General features: G+C 35.4%; 1 protein-coding gene across 5 annotated transcripts in view; it reads left to right on the forward strand.

The window, feature by feature from the left end:
• The window catches only part of sev (receptor protein-tyrosine kinase sevenless), a 1,896,734-nt gene that overhangs the window by 401,190 nt on the left and 1,476,679 nt on the right, over window positions 1-18,865 (forward strand). For all 5 annotated transcript variants that reach the window (XM_089239534.1, XM_089239532.1, XM_089239533.1 and 2 more), the window contains one exon: window positions 13,150-13,298. In XM_089239534.1, coding sequence (XP_089095660.1) covers window positions 13,150-13,298 — 149 coding nt within the window. The remainder of the gene's footprint in view (window positions 1-13,149; window positions 13,299-18,865) is intronic.

Below are 18,865 nucleotides of genomic sequence, written 5' to 3' on the forward strand. Positions count from 1 at the left end.
TATCCAGCAAATAAAATGTTTCCTTGAAACCCATAATGGCTCAACAAATAATGGAAAATCTCCAAAAAGAACGTGTGACACCCACTTATCCATTTGACATTACGGATGTGGATTTCTGTGGGCCATTTTGATCAAATTCAAGAACCAAAGAAAGGGCGTTTTGAATAGAGTATATATATCTGTTAATGTTTTTTATGTACCGGAGCTATAAACATCGACTTTGTAAGCGATCTGACCTCTAAGGGTTTTATCACGAATTTGAACCGTTTCTTTGGAGAAGAGGGAAAATTTCCAAAATATTCACCGACAATGCAAAACATTTTGTAGGTACCTGTGCAGAGTGCAAAATCTGTACAATATGGTAAAACAACCAGATGAAACTATAGCTGACTATCTCTCACGAGAAGCTGTTGATTGGCAATTTCTTCCTCCTATTTCCCCGAACTTTGGTGGCGTATGGGAATCTTGGGGTCAAGTCATTAAAATTTCATTTAAAACGTGTTATGGGCAATGTTAAACTTGACCTTGAAGAATTCCTAACACTCATAACTAAAATAGAGGTAGTCTTAAATTCAAAACCACTCAGTCCGTTGTTATCAGACTCTGATAATTGTGAAGTCCTTTCCCCGAGACACTTTTTGGCAGGTAGACTCATTACACCGCTACCTGAACCCAAAATTCTAAATCTTTCTGACAACAGACTGTCAAAGTCGGAGAGGGTTGTCAATGCCAAACAGCAAATTTGGAATTAATGGAGTAAGGACTACCTACACAATTTACATCAGCGTAATAAATGACAATTCTGAAAGAACAATGTCAAAATTGGCACATTGGTGTTAATCAAAGAAGATCATATACTAAGCTCTCAATGAATGATTAAGTGGTAGAATTACTGAAGTGTTTCATGGTAGCGACAACAAAGTAAGAGTTGTCAATTTGAAATTACAAAATGGCAAAATCATGAAACGAAATGTGCGACATATTTGTATTTTACCATTGTGTATATTCAGATTCATTTACCGATTTGCATTTCAATTATGAATATATATGTTGTTGAAATTGTATTGAATATGCGGAATTTATTATTTTCTTTTGTATCATAGCATGATTTATTACAAATACAAATGCAACGCCACAACAGGCAAAATGCCCAACGAAGTGGCTGAGAAAAAGATGCCCATAACAGATATGGATATCATGTATTTCAAAAATACAGCAACCCAATTAAAAATGCAATTAAAAACATATATATATATATATATATATATATATATATAATAAGCCCTTATTTCAAAATTAAATATCTCTACAACAAAGATCAATAGAATTATGCGGCAAACGGTACGTTTATTATCAAAACTGTAAGAATGTTGTACAGAAATTCCGAAAATTTAGTTTTTTTTAATTTTTTAAAATTAAAAAAAAAAAAACTGGAGATTTTGGGGTTCCGAAAATCCTCATTTGTGTGAAGAGAAACCACTGCATTCGCCTAAAGTTACTGCATGGGCTGCGGTATGCGCGATGTGTGCTGACGAATTGTTCCAAAATTGTAACGTAACGTTCAGTAGTAATCGTTTCTCGCACGAAGAAGGGGCCGATAATGCCTCTGGCGCATACCGCAGTTTATATGTTTTAATTGCATTTTTAATTGGGTATTAAAATGCATTTTTAATTGGGTATTAAAATGCATTTTTAATATCAGTTATGGGCATCTTTTTCACTGTTAAGAGAGCAAAAATATGACTTGATAAGCGGAGTGACGCGTTAAACGGAGTAAGCCATAGTTGTGACTTACTGCCTTAATTCCCGCCTGCGGATAATTGGGACTTCCAAAAAGTGATTCGGTAAGCGGAGTGACGTGTTAACCGGGTGACGCACTAACGAGGTTTGACTGTATAATATATACACATGAGAAATGTATATATGTAAATACGTTGCATGTAAAGAATATTTATGGTTGTCTTATTATAAGTATGGATAGCTTCTTGATTTACTCTTACATGTTTATCGTATTTCTTTTTAAACGTGTCAATTGTGTTACAATTTACTACTTCCGAGGGTAAGCTATTCCATTTATTAACAACCCTATTAGAAAAAAATTCCCTGCGACACCATAACCTCGCATTGTCCCTTACCAATCGATACTGGTGTCCCTTTGTAAAAGCAGTCGATTGACGGTGTACTAATAATTCATGGTCCATCCGTTGAAAATTTTCAACACTTCGATCATATCTCCCCGACACCTGCGTTCATCCAATGTAAACATATTCAAAAAATGAAGTCTCTCTTCATAAAATCTATTCATTAAGGATCAAGCATTCAGGCAACTTCAACTCTTGTTCGCGGAGAAATCAATGATACTTCCAGATGCATCAAATTCAATTAAATCTTCACAATCGAAATCACAACCCGGAACCTGATACCCGGAAAATTTCGATTCACGAACTTTGGCACATAGCGGTCCATCTCAACAAACCTAAAGCTCCGGGAATTGGCTCAATAAACAACGTAGTGCCTTGCTTAAACGATTTCCAGAGATGTTTGTAAATTTATTCAACAAATGTCTACAACTCTCATTCTTTCCTAGTGATTTTAAGTAAAGCAAAGTTTTATTCTTCTTGAAAAAGATAAAGATCCCTCACTAATTAATTAATATAGGCCTATACACCTACTGTTTACATTTGGGAAACTTTTTGAGAAGATCTTGTGCCGAAGAATTTTTCTTTCTCGATAAATCTTCTGTTTTCAGCCCGTTTCAATATGGTTTCCTTCATGGCAGATCGACTGACCAGGCTTTGTTTCAAATTTGATGGAGATCAATAAACAAAAGGCAAAACAGCATAACGTTGTGGTTATTACTCTGGATATTCAGGGAGCTTTTGACAACATTGATCATCAGATTATTGGTCATAAGATGTCTGAGCTCCCTATCCCATCAAACCTTGTAGACGTAATGAACGCCTTTTGCAGAATAAAATGGTTCAAATCAACACTGCACTAGTTCCAGTCTCACACAAGATGACGAAAGATGTCCGCAGGGATCATGTTCTTGTCCCCTGATGTGGAACCTGTTTATAAATGATCTTCTGAAGCAAAGGTGGCCTAATAACGTTAGGTTCCAGGCTTATGCAGACGACATCATTGTAAATAGCCTCGGGACCAGCAGTGGAAAGGACAGAAGCCCTTGCAACGTTTGTATTAAATAAAATCAACTACTGACTGGATTAAACGTAGCTTCTGAAAAAACTAACTTTATGTGGATTTCCTCGAAAAGACCCCAATATATTAAGATTGATGATAGATTCCTCAAAAAGAAGTCTAGTATCAAAATACTTGGAGTACATTTGGGCGATGAACTTAATTGGTATCAACACATCGCGGATCTCTCCTTGAAAATAAATGCGCTACTGCCCAGATTCTGGTGCTCAACCGGGAAAAATTGGGGCATTTCTACAACCATGAGGAGAACCCTTTATCAGACGGTCGCTCAGAGAATTTTGGTATATGGTGCGACTACATGGGGCCTTAGACTGAATAAGGAACAAGGAAGAAGGCTGGATTCCATTCAACGGGAATGTCTTCTTTATATCTTGAAGACCTATTCAACATCTCCAACTAATGCTCTTCATTTATTAGCTGGCGTTCCCCCTATTTGTGGAATATGAAGCAAACAAAGGAACTCTCTTCGGGAATAGAAGAGATATTTATCTTGAGGATAGGACTATAGTAGGCCATCAAAAAATACAACGAAAAATCACGGGATGGTCTTCCCATCCGAGTACCCAAATGCCTATCAAATATCCACTATAGAGTCTTCAGCGAATTCAGATGAGCTTAGAGTATATACAGATGGATCAAAGACTGAAGATGGAGTAGCAGTTGCGTTTATCATTCTCAAAAGTGAAATGATAAATGGTCTTGTAGACTAAATAACAATAGCTCTATATTCCAGGCGGAATTATTTGTAATATATATGGCCATTAAGAATCCAGAGGAATTACAGTAAACTTGCTCCATATTCTCAGATTCACTTTCATCGATTCACGCAGTTAAAGATCCCTTATCTACACATCTCCTTGCACGGCAAATCAACTTTATGTTCTAACCAGGGTTGACAGGTTTTTGACACATGACAGTTTTTGACGGTTTAAACAGCACTTTAAACTGTCACGTCAAAAACCCTCCGTCAAAAACTTTTGTCCAAAACCTCAAATATTGCTTTTCGATATAAAAATTTCCATTGGAAATGCACACGTTAATTGCATGTAATGTTTAAAGTGACTATGTTATACAAAGAATAAATATTTAATGATTCTAAAATAATTTTCTACTCTCGACAGAATCATTTTGGACAATATATGTTTTTTTCTTATAAAATTTGAATAAAGCATAACATCAACATTGAAGGGAAAACTGTGGAACGATTTGACATTCTTTGATTCAAGATGATTCTTGACCTTAAAAATTTCTTCAACTGCTTATATATGTTTGCATTGATATAAACCGTCTGCTGTCCTCTTTTTACAATAGATAAGTGTTTAAAAAATTTATTACATCATGTATGTAATGTTGATTTCGGTTATTAAATTAAATTCGGTGTTAAATTATCCAGACAACCACTGATACTTCAAACGATACTCTTATTGCGCATAACATTGAAATATATCTAGCGATCAAAATACTAAATTGTAGGACTAAAATGTCATTTAATTTGGCAATGCTAGCTTATTTATCAAACTTAGTTATTCTTACTTTTGCACTATGATATGGTACATTTACTAGCATTTATAATGCAATGATTTTTCAATTGAAGCTGTATTCAAACGTGCAAAACAAATGCTTGGTATCAAGTCTTGTCAGCTCTACTTTGGTTGAAAATACTCTTTAAAGCTCTGTGAATTTATACACCCTGATCTAAGAAATTTTTAGGTGAAAATAAATGAGTTTAATTAGTGCATTAACAGATGCTGCGTGAGAATTTTTATATGGAATAAAATTTTGGACGGATCGGAAAATTTCAAATATCGAAATAGATATTTTTCTTCAGTAATTATCATTCTGGATATAAAACCCTTTAATCTAAATAAAAGTAAGTGTTTTGTTATTTAACATATCTATCAAGTTAACAAAAACTATTTGACATCATTGACAGTAAGATTTTGATAATTTTAATACGGAGTTAGTTTCTGGGTTCAAAAACCTAACCCTGATGCCCTATCATACATATTTTGAATAAGCAGCTCTATTCCACTGAATTCAGCACAGGTAATGAGTAGTTTAGATAAATAAACCATAAAATTATATTTTATATGTTCTAGGTTCTTATGTTGAATAATTCAAAATTGCAAATAAAATTTTGTTTTAATTATTGTAATAAATTAATGTTTAAAAATAAAACATTGTAATATGCAAAAAAGTAATTTTTTTATCATGTCGTATACCTATTGTGTTCAAAACATTATCAAAAGGTTTATGACGGTTTTCGACAGTTTTTGACAATTTAAACCAGTTTTTGACGCTTGTCATGTCAAAAACTCAACCCTGGTTCTGACCCCCAGATCAGTTTATCATGGGTAAAAGCAAATAAAGTTACCCGTGGTAATGAACTTGCTGATCGATTGGCAAAAAGCAGCAACTAGGAAAGAGACACCGGACTTTTCAGTACTTTTCCTAAAATCATGGGCGACTAAAATTTTTCGTCAGGAAATGATGAACAAATGGCAATACCGATGGACAAATGAAAAGAAAACTGGTCGAAAAATCTACGCCCGTCTTCCAACGGTTAAGTGTAAGTTTAGGAAATGGACCAGAGAAATTATCGTCTTCTCCGAACATGGTCCATTTCCAACATATTTGGCAAGGTTCCATCGACGAACTGGCAGATGCAAATGCGGAGAAGAGGGCACTCCCTTTGCTAAGGGATCGGTCCCGGTAATAACATAGATTTAGGCACATGCCTATTGATGAAAGATTTTCATATTCGTGAAATGTCTGAAAATACTCAGGCCAATTAAAAGATTGGTAAATTTTATCCAAGAACATCAAGTTAAAATTACCATACCTAGAAAGGTGGACTTACACATTACTGTCGAAGAGAATTTTCCGTCATACTCGGACTCTGATTTTGAACTATAAGTCTATCTTGCACGGAATCTATAGCTAGATCTATTATACACTTTTATCTATTATTGTACTTTATAGAAACGTACATATACAGGGTGATCAGCGAATAAGCCCTTATTTCAAAATTAAATATCTCTACAACAAAGATCAATAGAATTATGCGGTAAACGGTACGTTTATTAGCAAAACCGTAAGAATGTTGTACAGAAATTTCGAAAATTTAGTTTTTTTTAATTTTTTAAAATTAAGTTCCGAAAATCCTCATTTGTGTGAAGAGAAACCACTGCATTCGCCTAAAGTTACTGCATGGGCTGCGGTATGCGCCATGTGTGCTGACAAATTGTTCCAAAATTGTAACGTAACGTTCAGTAGTAATCGTTTCTCGCACGAAGAAGGGGCCGATAATGCCTCTGGCGCATACCGCAGCCCATGCAGTAAGTTTAGGCGAATGCAGTGGTTTCTCTTCATACAAATGAGGATTTTCGGAACCCCAAAATCTCCAGTTTTGTTTTTAATTTTAAAAAATAAAAAAAAAACTAAATTTTCGAAATTTCTGTACAACATTTTTACAGTTTTGCTAATAAACGTACCGTTTACCGCATAATTCTATTGATCTTTGTTGTAGAGATATTTAATTTTGAAATAAGGGCTTATTCGCTGATCACCCTGTATATGATTTATTTCTCATATAATACTGTATTGAGAATAATATTATTTTTTAATTGTCTCCTTTTTTTTACTATATCTATTGCCAACAATGTATGTTTATAATTCCCCACATGGGTGTGCCCGGCACGGGGCGGAGGGGGTGGCTGTCCTTCCGGAGGAGAAATTGGAGTGTAGTGATTAGCACACAGCACGAGCGTGTCAATTGGGTGTCGTGAGTTGCCCCCTCTGGTTCAGATCCTGGGTGCGTCCTTGATTCTCTATACATATTTTATTGATATCTTGATATACTATCTTGTGAATTATAATCCCATATTTTGTATCATTCATATATATTCAGCTTGTTTTGTCTAGTTTTGGTTTGTGAACAATGGAATTTCCAATATCAAACTGAGTTACATACAGGATTGAACTTTGATTTCCATGGACTACAGGAAACGTATTATGGAAATGATATATGGATATTATGGAATGAAATATATATCGTACTCCAGCCAGGCAAATGCGGAGAAGAGGGCACTCCCTTTCATTATGCCAATTCATGCCTATTGACGAAAGATTTTCATATTCGTGAAATGTCTGAAAATACTCAGGCCTGCAAAGTCAAGGTCCTCAAGAACACAAATCTTCACGTCAAAATTAAAAGAATGGTAAATTTTATCCAAGAACATCAAGATAAAATTCCTAGAGAGGTGGACTTACAAATTACTGCCGAAGAGAATTTTCCGGCGGGCTCGGACTCTGATTTTGAACTATAAGTCTGTCTTGCACGGAATGTATAGCTAGGTCTATTATACTTTACAGAAACGTATGATTCATTTCTTATATAATACTGTATTGATAATAATATTATTTTCGAATTTTCATTTTTTACTATGTCTATTGCCAACAATGTATGTTTATAATTCTCCATATATATTTTATTGATATCTTAATATATTATCCTGTGAATTATAATTGTGTGTATATTATATATATATAGTATATAATAATATAAGCGTGTAAACGCTTCGAGAGTTTACCATGTTGGACCCGATTGAATGCCTTCTGGAAATCAATGTAAACAACACCTACATTTTTGCCCTTACCCAAAGCCATCGTCACGTGATCATAGAAGCGAAGGATGTTAGTCACACATCACGTCCCCTTCCTGAACCTATGATGATTATCCGACAATACATTATTCTCGTCCATCCACTTCAAAAATTGCCTTTTGATAATGATTTCCAAAATTTTCGAGAGGGAGCTCGCCAAACTCACTGGACGATAATTGGATACAGTCTCTCTACTACCCTTTTTAAATATCGGAACAACATTAGCAAGTTTCCAATCATTTGGGACGATACCCTCAGCAAAACTACTCCTGTACATCTGTGCGACTGGCTCCAACAATTCATTAGCACATTCCCTGAGGACCCTGGGATAGATATGATCTGGTCCGGGTGCTTTGCTTGCACATACATTTTTTTAGAAGATTCAGGACCTCCACGTCTTTCACCTGAATATCGTTGAGGATTTTATTACCCCATGCAACACCCGTATATTGAATATAATTATTTCCATTAAAAACCGACGCGAAAAAGTCATTGAGAGCACTACACATGCTTACATTGCTCTCTAATCTAGACCCTCCTATCGAGAGGGGGGCCAACTGTCCCCTTACATCCATTATTGACGTATCTAAAAATGATGGGCAGATCCAATGTTATCTACAACCGAGATTCAACTTCCTTTTTATATGCCTTATCGCTTTCTTCAATGCTCTTCCTTTATCAGTAAACAATGATAGGTCACCTCGTCCACTTTTATACTCACTGGATGCTCTTTTCTTTTCAAGGTAAAGCTTACGCACGCTATTTATGAACCATAAAGGGTGCGATGTACAAATACGCTTTTTTCGAACAAAGGGTATGACGTCGTGCAAAGCAGAGGGCAGCTTCGTACGAAATTCTTTCCATTGACTTACCACCCCGATTGATTCCAACCGGGCTTTGGAAACTTCCACTAACCTTCCTCCCAAGACATCAAAGTTAGTGCTCCGAAAACAAGGAATCAGTCTTTTGTTATCAACCTTACCCGAAGAAAACTTGGAGAAAACTGACGACACGATGATCACTAGAAGAAAACTCGTCCCCCCCCCCCTCACCGAAACATGTTCAACAAGATCCTTGGAACCAGTGAGAACTTAATCAAAAATAGCATTACCCTCGTGACTTTTGATACATGCTGATACAAAAAGTTATCGAGCGCCAACTTAAGAAAGTGTCTCTTTTATATTGATCTCTAGCTGAAAGATTCTCCCAATCTATACCCGGGTAATTGAAATCCTCTAGTATGACAACCCTCTTACGCTTACACGTGTAGGAAATTTCATCATGAAATTTGGTGACGTAGTTTGGATCCCTATTCGATTGTAACAAACCCTAACAATAAGTATATGATGTCGTTTATTTTCAAGCTCAACCGTTATAGTTTCAATATCACTTCTCTGCACGTTATCCTCTCTAGACTTACGTATATCGACACTCCACCCCCTTTAATATCAGATCTATTTCTCCAAAAAGTATCGTATCCTGAGATCTGTAAGAAAGATTCATCCCCATGTTTTGCCCAAGATTCTGTAATGGCTATAAGATCCAGGCTCTCCACAACTGTCATAGTTTCTAAAACATATTTCTTATTACCCAAGTTCCTGGCATCACTTGGATTAGCACACCAAGTCAGAGGTGGGTAATTTCTCGTCAGTACTGTTGTGATTATCATTAACTAACCCGCAATCCCGACTACGTGGTCTGGGAGTGAAAAACCTGACCTAAGCCTATCGTAAACCTTCCAGACCCTCCCCCCGATTAGATTGATCCCATCCCAACAAAGCCACCTATCGGTAAATGCGGGAAACTCCAAGAACGTGACTCCAAGTGAGGAGCAAATGTCCTTCAGGCCTAAATTGAATTGGTGGATCCTACTCCTATACCCCCTACTACCCCTTGGCAGTACTGGAATCACTGCCACATCTGAACTCCCCTCCCTAGCGGATGATAGTAAATCCCGGTACTCCGACAGAGACTCACTAATATGTGCTCCTACCTGATTCGTTTCGTTCCCACCCACAGGATTACCCGCAAGGGCAACTTTCGGCGATGAAAAACGTCTCGAACGTTGCTAATCTTTCCGAGGAAGACAACAGCTCCCGAATACAACACACACACCCCAAAAAAAAGTGTTAGCTACAAAGTAATACTTATTAGAATTAGCTGTCTCTACTCACTAACACTAAAATAATATGCCGAAATGGAAAACAAAAAAAAATTACTGGGAGTACCCGGGAAAGTATACACTGTTTGCTAACACTAACATCCAAAAAATACCCGAATTTATATATCAAAGAATTATTATATGAAAGAAGCGGAGAAAACACATACCTGGCGAAAGTACGATGAAATGAAATGAGAGCGAGAAAAAAAAATTAAGTCGATCGAATATATACATACACAACGAAAATTAAAAAAATTGAGAGCAATTAAAAAAAACACTTATCTCGCAAATCCAATAATGTGCAGAAAATTCGGTGACAAGAAAACACTGCAGAAATATGACCCAAAAATAAAATAAACGTCAAGTAAAACTCACGAGAACGAAGAAAAACACAAAGAAAGACACAAAATGGCGCACCGTGACCGATAATTCTTCGATAATCCCCGGCAACGGTTCCGTTTGAAACTGCTGCGATTGGTCAGCGAGCAGAGCGCGATAAAAGCACGTCCGATGCCAACAGCATCGAAGACGAGAATACAATATTTGTATGATTATGTTTGGAAGTTTGAAATTTCAATCGCTGGGGAGTGTTAAATACTACATGTATATATTTGTTGTATTCATCATCACCGCCATATGGCACCAGTATCACCCCCACTGCCACTGGGTGAGAAAGACAGTTTGTATTTTCATTCGGTTTTTACATCCACCATATAAGTTGGATAGTTACTTCACCAAACACCACCTCTGGTGGTTAGGGAAAATGTCCTATCTATATCCTCTCTTGGGTTCGAATCCGGGACAGTTGCTGTCAACCATCACGGTGGTAGACGAGCATCTTACCACCAAGCCACTCGGGTGTTTTATACATAACACTGGCAAGAAGTGGGAAACCAGTGTAAAGGCAATGAATGTGGAAACAGCCACGGTGACCAAACAAAAATAACCATCCTAGGTGTCTGATCCTTAAATATTTGCCCACATTTTTTTTTTCGATTTTGTCCACGCAGGTGTGCCTCAGAGTAAAGTGTGTTTTACAGTAAACGAAATTCTCCGTTGATGGGACGATTTAGACAGGTGTTTCAATTGAATGCCAATTTTTTTGAATGCCTGAAAAAAATGCAACAGTTTTTTAAGTAAAATTTATTTCCTTGTTCATGACTGCTGATACCTGCAGATGTGGTAGGATTCGCTTATAAGATCTTGAAAGTGGCTAGTCCATTTGTGCGTGAGCGTATTTTCTGTTTATACTGTTTATCAAGGCAAGACTTCTGAGTGTTTGGACCCCCCGTTATTCGAAGCAACTAGGTAAGCAGTGCAGTCAGTAAATAGTCAGTGCAGTCTTAACACTTCCAGTGTTGCTGACGTAATATTACGTCGGAAGTTCTAAGGAATAAATACAAATACCATTTTTTTGCTTGACAAGTATTTGCGCCAATTTGAGATAAGAATGGACCTTGAGAATTTTTGTGTAAGTAGATTAAGCCCACCGAGTTAGTAAAACTCGTTTTTCACTCTAAATTTTCTTTTTCATTTTTTTTCCTATGCTTGTGTTTGCTTGAGGAATCGTACATGAAAAAAATTTCGCAGAGAGAAGATTTAAAACTGACTAATGCATTATCCAACTGAAAATGATATCATGCACAATATGCAAATGCGTGAAGTTATTAGAAATATTGTTGGGCGTGTGCTCAAAAATATTATGGGGGGGGGGACTAAACCCATTATATTTGTAGGTATTATCAAAATCGTGGCAAATATTGAGTGGACTCGGGCTCATGGACCGGATACAAGTACACGCTTACGATAATTCGGCACTATATAGTTCACTAGCAATTTATTCGGCATCATATATTATATTATGCGTAAAAAAAAAGCTGTAGTTTTTTTCTTTAAGATAAATGCTTGAGAATGAATTTCTAATTTTTTATTTGCTATATGTTTTATTCCACGTCTGAGTTACGCATGGTGATAACTTGTGTTTAATTATTTGCAATTAAAACCGATACCGCTATAATACAGGCAGAATAAAAATACAAACTACACAGATAATAACAATAAAAACAAGTTAAAATGGTACAAAGTCAGATTTCAAGGTGGGGAGGAGCGGACTACTCTAATGACGAATATATCAACTCATAATATATCCCCCGATTTCCATTTAGCAAACCGTCTCGAAAACTTGTTCTGTGTAAAACCATGAATATATTTAAAAATAATCGAGAACGAGAACAATCTCTTTTCCTCTTCCCCCGATATGATCGCTAATCTTCCACTATTTGTGAATTTTTGCTAGGGACAGAAAAAATACGTTTCATTGAAAAAAATGAGAAAATAAAGAAACATGGTTAAATGAGTGTGCAGGTTAAATGGGTCCACCCGGGCCAGCCTGGGGATTCCAAGAGAAGAGGGACCTCTCAAAAATGAGATATAGTTGCAATTTTCGAAGATTATGCATACAAATTTGCCTGGTCGGGCCTCAGAAAAATCACTCGGCCCAGTGGCTCATGGTGGGTACTCTTAAGACGGCCCTGGTAAATAGTTCCATTAATGCAGTATCAAGGGGTTTTCGAACGTTTGCTAAACACGGCTCCCTCTCTCATTGTCCTAGCCATCGTTTCTCCTCGATACTTTAGAAGTTCTGAAAGAAACCAATTTAGAAAACGGAACAGGCACTTGTCAATCTTGTAAACTCAGAGTGAAACCCATAGGAGCTACGACGTACACTTCGATAACCACCGACATCTAAAAGTCTTTATGTAAAAAAACTTCGTTTAATTAATGTATAGCAAAAGGATCTATTCATGGGCGGCTTGCTGACGGGGATCCACTCGGGGGACCGGGACGATACTTATTCCTGTTTGTTTTTCACGTAGCAAATGTACAAAGGAATGACAGCGCATCAGGTAGACCCTTCTCATGAGTTGCTATTTATAGTTGTGTGTGTGTTTTTCAAATAATTTCATTATCAATAGATATTTTCTAAGTTTGATGCTTATTAATTTATATGCATTTTGAATAAAATATTCGTACTTGAAAAATGATTTTTCACAAACACAAGGTACAAAACACGGAATAAAACTTAATCACCTTTACATATTTTAGTGCCTACATCTCCTATAATAACATGTGTTACCGCTGTTGGACCTACGATGTTATCAGTTAATTGGGAACCTCCTACTTTTCCTAATGGACCTATTCATTCATATGTGTTGTATATCAGGGAATATTCTACAGGCTCAATTACAATCAAAGTAAGTGTTCAAAGTAATTCAAACATTATTGCTATCGAATTGTTTGATAATTTGTTTCATTCACGATATTTTCAGATGACAGAAAGAGAATTTCGAACATTTATTTTAAATAGCTCTGCATCATTTTCGGTCACGGAGAACTTTTCAAGAGAAACTTTTACCACAAAAAACTATAATTTTCATCTCGCATCTATATATATTTTTATATCTATGCATTGCCACAAATTTAGAAATTGGCCAGCGGTATGGGAAATAGCGCATATAAGGGGCGCAACTGTTATATTTACACAGGGTGGACTATCTACCGCCAATAAACACACACGTGATTCTTACAAAAACCAATGTTGAAAAGTGTTTTCAGTTTTTTTGATTTGGCAAATAATAAAAAAGTTGTAACGCTTTAAAAATTACATCAGTTCATAACCCTGCCCAATTCGCCGAATGTACACCAAACGTACAAGTCAAGAAAAAGCATCAAAAGTACAGAGAAATCAAGAAAAAGCAAACCGATTCTTTTTTCTTGTGTGTCTGTGCATTTTTCAAATTTTTGCGTGATCGTTAGGCTGGGCTATAAAAGTTTTTTACAAACCTTAAAAACATAATAACCAATAAGAGCGTTGCACGCTATCGCTTGAATATAACCGATACTGTTATTGGTTTCATTTTTAAAGTTTTATAAAATAACTTTTTTTAAGCTTTTATAGTGTAATACCAAAAAATAAAAGTGGTTTTGCTTTGATCAAACCGTGCACAACGTCTGTGATCATTTGGACGGTCTCATTTAAATCACTAAAAATTTCGAGATGAGATTTTTTTTTTCCATTTCCAACTGAAAAGTTTCCGAAGATTTATATGTTGTGTTCACATGCAGTGGTGTCTTAAGACATGGGTCCAAGCGGGCACGGCCTGGGGCTGCTGCAGGATGCGGGAGGGCATGGCTCAAGAAGCACGAGCCTCCAAGTTCCAGCTCCCATCATTGTAATCACCATTATGTTTCACAATCACTCCGATATGTTTTTGATCATATACGGAAATTACTTTACGGCACTTCGCTTACTTAAATTTCCCCTTTGACGTTCAAAATACATATATAGTCCATTGGGTGCATGGCAAAAAGAGTTTATGACATTTTACTGGTGAACCGTTCATCCTAGAGGAATACTTCCAAATAGAAAAACTTTTCAAATGACATGTGATACTCAGATATGCCATTCATGTTTCAAGGTTACTGAAATAAAAAACTTAACTTTTTATACAATCGCTGAGTGTCCCAAAAACTAATTAAAAAGTTGTTACCCTTTCTCTCCTGATTCCAACAAAACAATTCCATTAGAATTAAATTTAAGAGTTTTCGGGTTTTTTGGCCGAAAATACAGTTTTTGTCTTCCGCCGTTTCAAGAAAAACAATTCCATATTTCTAAGTGTGCAATATTCACCGAGATATTGCAATTCGAAAAACGGAGAAAAGTTGGGGAAAAACAGCTCTAAATGCTGAAAAACCGTTTTACTTGCATTAAACGGTTTTTTTTGCTAAATTTCCTTCATTTTTCGAATTCGAATATCTCAGTGATTATTGCACTTAGAAACATGGAATTTTTTCTGTTGGCATCAGGAAAGAAGAGGGAAAAACTTTCTTGTTAAGTTTTGGGGCATTAGCGGAATGAGTGTATAAAAAGTTAATTTTTTATTTTATTTTAATAGCTATACAACTCCTTAAAACAAGAATCTGAGTACCATACGTTATTTGGAAACTTTTTCTAATTGGAAGTATACCTCTAAAATTAAAGTTTCGCCAGTAAAATGCGATACCCTCCTGTTTGCTATGCACTCTGTATATATGTTTCGAACCATTAAGAGGATCCATTGTCTGAATGCACTTAACATGATTTTGAAGGTATTTATTTATTTAAAAACAAAGCAACAGGTTGATTGATACCCGATTACACTTTGCAGTATAAAGATTGCATAAAATACAAAATGCAAGAAGTGTACACAAAAACGAGAATAAAAATACAAAGGCATTTACAATAAAAAACTCCCTATAAAATTCAGAAAATCTATTAACAGCACATTATTTACTAATATTTTGCTATACTTTTATTACGTTTGGATGGCAAACAAACATTTTTATCTAGTACCGACAGACAAACTTTGCCACTTTTTTTCTTCTTTCAACTGCTTTATTATCTAATAACTGTTACCCGCGTATTCGTTCGCGTGAATTTGGTAATCCGAAAATTCTTCCTTGAGACCCCTTTAGGGAGTGAATTTTAGAAATCCCTTCTTAACGAGTCTTAAAAGCATCATAAAATGAAGATACTGACCAAATTTAAAATTTATAGTTTCAGCGGTTTTCAGTCGACACGATTTCTCTACATAGCATTTTAACCCCCCTTATGATCCCCTTAAGGGTTGAATTTTGAAAAACCTTCTTAGAGTGAGTCTTTATGTCACGAAATAAAACTGCTGACTAAATTTCATAAATATAGCACAGTGTGCTATACAGCTAAAAAAAGAAAATTCTGTGAAATTTTAATTCGATGAAATTGTAATATTTTATACCGTCCCTCAACAGATCCTTTTTCACGCGAGCGAAATGGAAACGTTTCCGTAAAAAAATGACGAAAATTCTCTGAAATTTTAATTCGATGAAATTGTAATATTTTATACCGTCCCGCAACAGATCCTTTTTCTCGCGAGCGAAAGGGGAACGTTTCCGGGAAAAAATGACGAAAATTCTGTGAAATTTTAATTCGATGAAATTTTAATATTTTATACCGTCCCTCAACAGATCCTTTTTCACGCGAGCGAAAGGGAAACGTTTTTCAAAAAAAAAAGAAAATTCTGTGAAATTTTAATTCGATGAAATTGTAATAATTTATACCGTCCCTCAACAGATCCTTTTTCACGAGACAGAAAGGGAAATGTTTTTGAAAAAAAAAGAAAATTCTGTGAAATTTTAATTCGATGAAATTGTAATATTTTATACCGTCCCTCAACAGATCCTTTTTCTCGCGAGCGAAAGGGAAACGTTTCCGGGAAAAAATGACGAAAATTCTGTGAAATTTTAATGCGATGAAATTGTAATATTTTATACCGTCCCTCAACAGATCCTTTTTCACGAGAGCGGAAGGGAAACGTTTTTGATAAAAAAAAGGAAATTCTGTGAAATTTTAATTCGATGAAATTGTAATATTTTATACCGTCCCTCAACAGATCCTTTTTCACGAGAGCGAAAGGGAAACGTTTTTGAAAAAAAAAGAAAATTCTGTGAAATTTTAATTCGATGAAATTGTAATATTTTATACCGTCCCTCAACAGATCCTTTTTCACGAGAGCGAAAGGGAAACGTTTTTGGAAAAAAAAGAAAATTCTGTGAAATTTTAATTCGATGAAATTGTAATATTTTATACCGTCCCTCAACAGATCCTTTTTCACGCGAGCGAAATGGAAACGTTTCCGTAAAAAAATGACGAAAATTCTCTGAAATTTTAATTCGATGAAATTGTAATATTTTATACCGTCCCGCAACAGATCCTTTTTCTCGCGAGCGAAAGGGGAACGTTTCCGGGAAAAAATGACGAAAATTCTGTGAAATTTTAATTCGATGAAATTTTAATATTTTATACCGTCCCTCAACAGATCCTTTTTCACGCGAGCGAAAGGGAAACGTTTTTGAAAAAAAAAAGAAAATTCTGTGAAATTTTAATTCGATGAAATTGTAATAATTTATACCGTCCCTCAACAGATCCTTTTTCACGAGACAGAAAGGGAAATGTTTTTGAAAAAAAAAGAAAATTCTGTGAAATTTTAATTCGATGAAATTCTAATATTTTATACCGTCCCTCAACAGATCCTTTTTCACGCGAGCGAAAGGGAAACGTTTCCGGGAAAAAATGACGAAAATTCTGTGAAATTTTAATTCGATGAAATTGTAATATTTTATACCGTCCCTCAACAGATCCTTTTTCTCGCGAGCGAAAGGGAAACGTTTCCGGGAAAAAATGACGAAAATTCTGTGAAATTTTAATTCGATGAAATTGCAATATTTTATACCGTCCCTCAACAGATCCCTTTTCACGAGAGCGGAAGGAAAACGTTTTTGAAAAAAAAAGAAAATTCTGTGAAATTTTAATTCGATGAAATTGTAATATTTTATACCGTCCCTCAACAGATCCTTTTTCACGAGAGCGAAAGGGAAACGTTTTTGAAAAAAAAAGAAAATTCTGTGAAATTTTAATTCGATGAAATTGCAATATTTTATACCGTCCCTCAACAGATCCTTTTTCACGAGAAAGAAAGGGAAACGTTTCTGAAAAAAAAAGAAAATTCTGTAAAATTTTAATTCGATGAAATTGTAATATTTTATACCGTCCCTCAACAGATCCTTTTTCACGAGAGCGAAAGGGAAACGTTTTTGATAAAAAAAAGGAAATTCTGTGAAATTTTAATTCGATGAAATTGTAATATTTTATACCGTCCCTCAACAGATCCTTTTTCACGAGAGCGAAAGGGAAACGTTTTTGAAAAAAAAAGAAAATTCTGTGAAAATTTAATTCGATGAAATTGTAATATTTTATACCGTCCCTCAACAGATCCTATTTCACGAGAGCGAAAGGGAAACGTTTTTGAAAAAAAAAAGAAAATTCTGTGAAATTTTAGTTCGATGAAATTGTAATATTTTATACCGTCCCTCAACAGATCCTTTTTCACGAGAGCGAAAGGGAAGCGTTTTTGAAAAAAAAAGAAAATTCTGTGAAATTTTAATTCGATGAAATTGTAATATTTTATACCTTCCCTCAACAGATCCTTTTTCACGAGAGCGAAAGGGAAACGTTTTTGGAAAAAAAAGAAAATTCTGTGAAATTTTAATTCGATGAAATTGTAATATTTTATACCGTCCCTCAACAGATCCTTTTTCACGAGAGCGAAAGGGAAACGTTATTGAAAAAAAAAAAATTCTGTGAAATTTTAATTCGATGAAATTGTAATATTTTATACCGTCCCTCAACAGATCCTTTTTCACGCGAGCGAAAGGCAAACGTTTCCGGGAAAAAATGACGAAAATTCTGTGAAATTTTAATGCGATGAAATTGTAATATTTTATACCGTCCCTCAACAGATCCTTTTTCACGAGAGCGAAAGGGAAACGTTTTTGATAAAAAAAAGGAAATTCTGTGAAATTTTAATTCGATGAAATTGTAATATTTTATACCGTCACTCAACAGATCCTTTTTCACGAGAGCGAAAGGGAAACGTTTTTGAAAAAAAAAGAAAATTCTGAGAAATTTTAATTCGATGAAATTGTAATATTTTATACCGTCCCTCAACAGATCCTTTTTCACGAGAGCGAAAGGGAAACATTTTTGGAAAAAAAAGAAAATTCTGTGAAATTTTAATTCGATGAAATTGTAATATTTTATACCGTCCCTCAACAGATCCTTTTTCACGCGAGCGAAATGGAAACGTTTCCGTAAAAAAATGACGAAAATTCTCTGAAATTTTAATTCGATGAAATTGTAATATTTTATACCGTCCCGCAACAGATCCTTTTTCTCGCGAGCGAA

The sequence above is a fragment of the Pholcus phalangioides genome, unplaced genomic scaffold, assembly GCF_987345545.1.
Source record: "Pholcus phalangioides strain wild (caught in Gottingen) unplaced genomic scaffold, Ppha-v1.0 ptg000011l_1, whole genome shotgun sequence".
NCBI lineage: Eukaryota > Metazoa > Arthropoda > Arachnida > Araneae > Pholcidae > Pholcus > Pholcus phalangioides.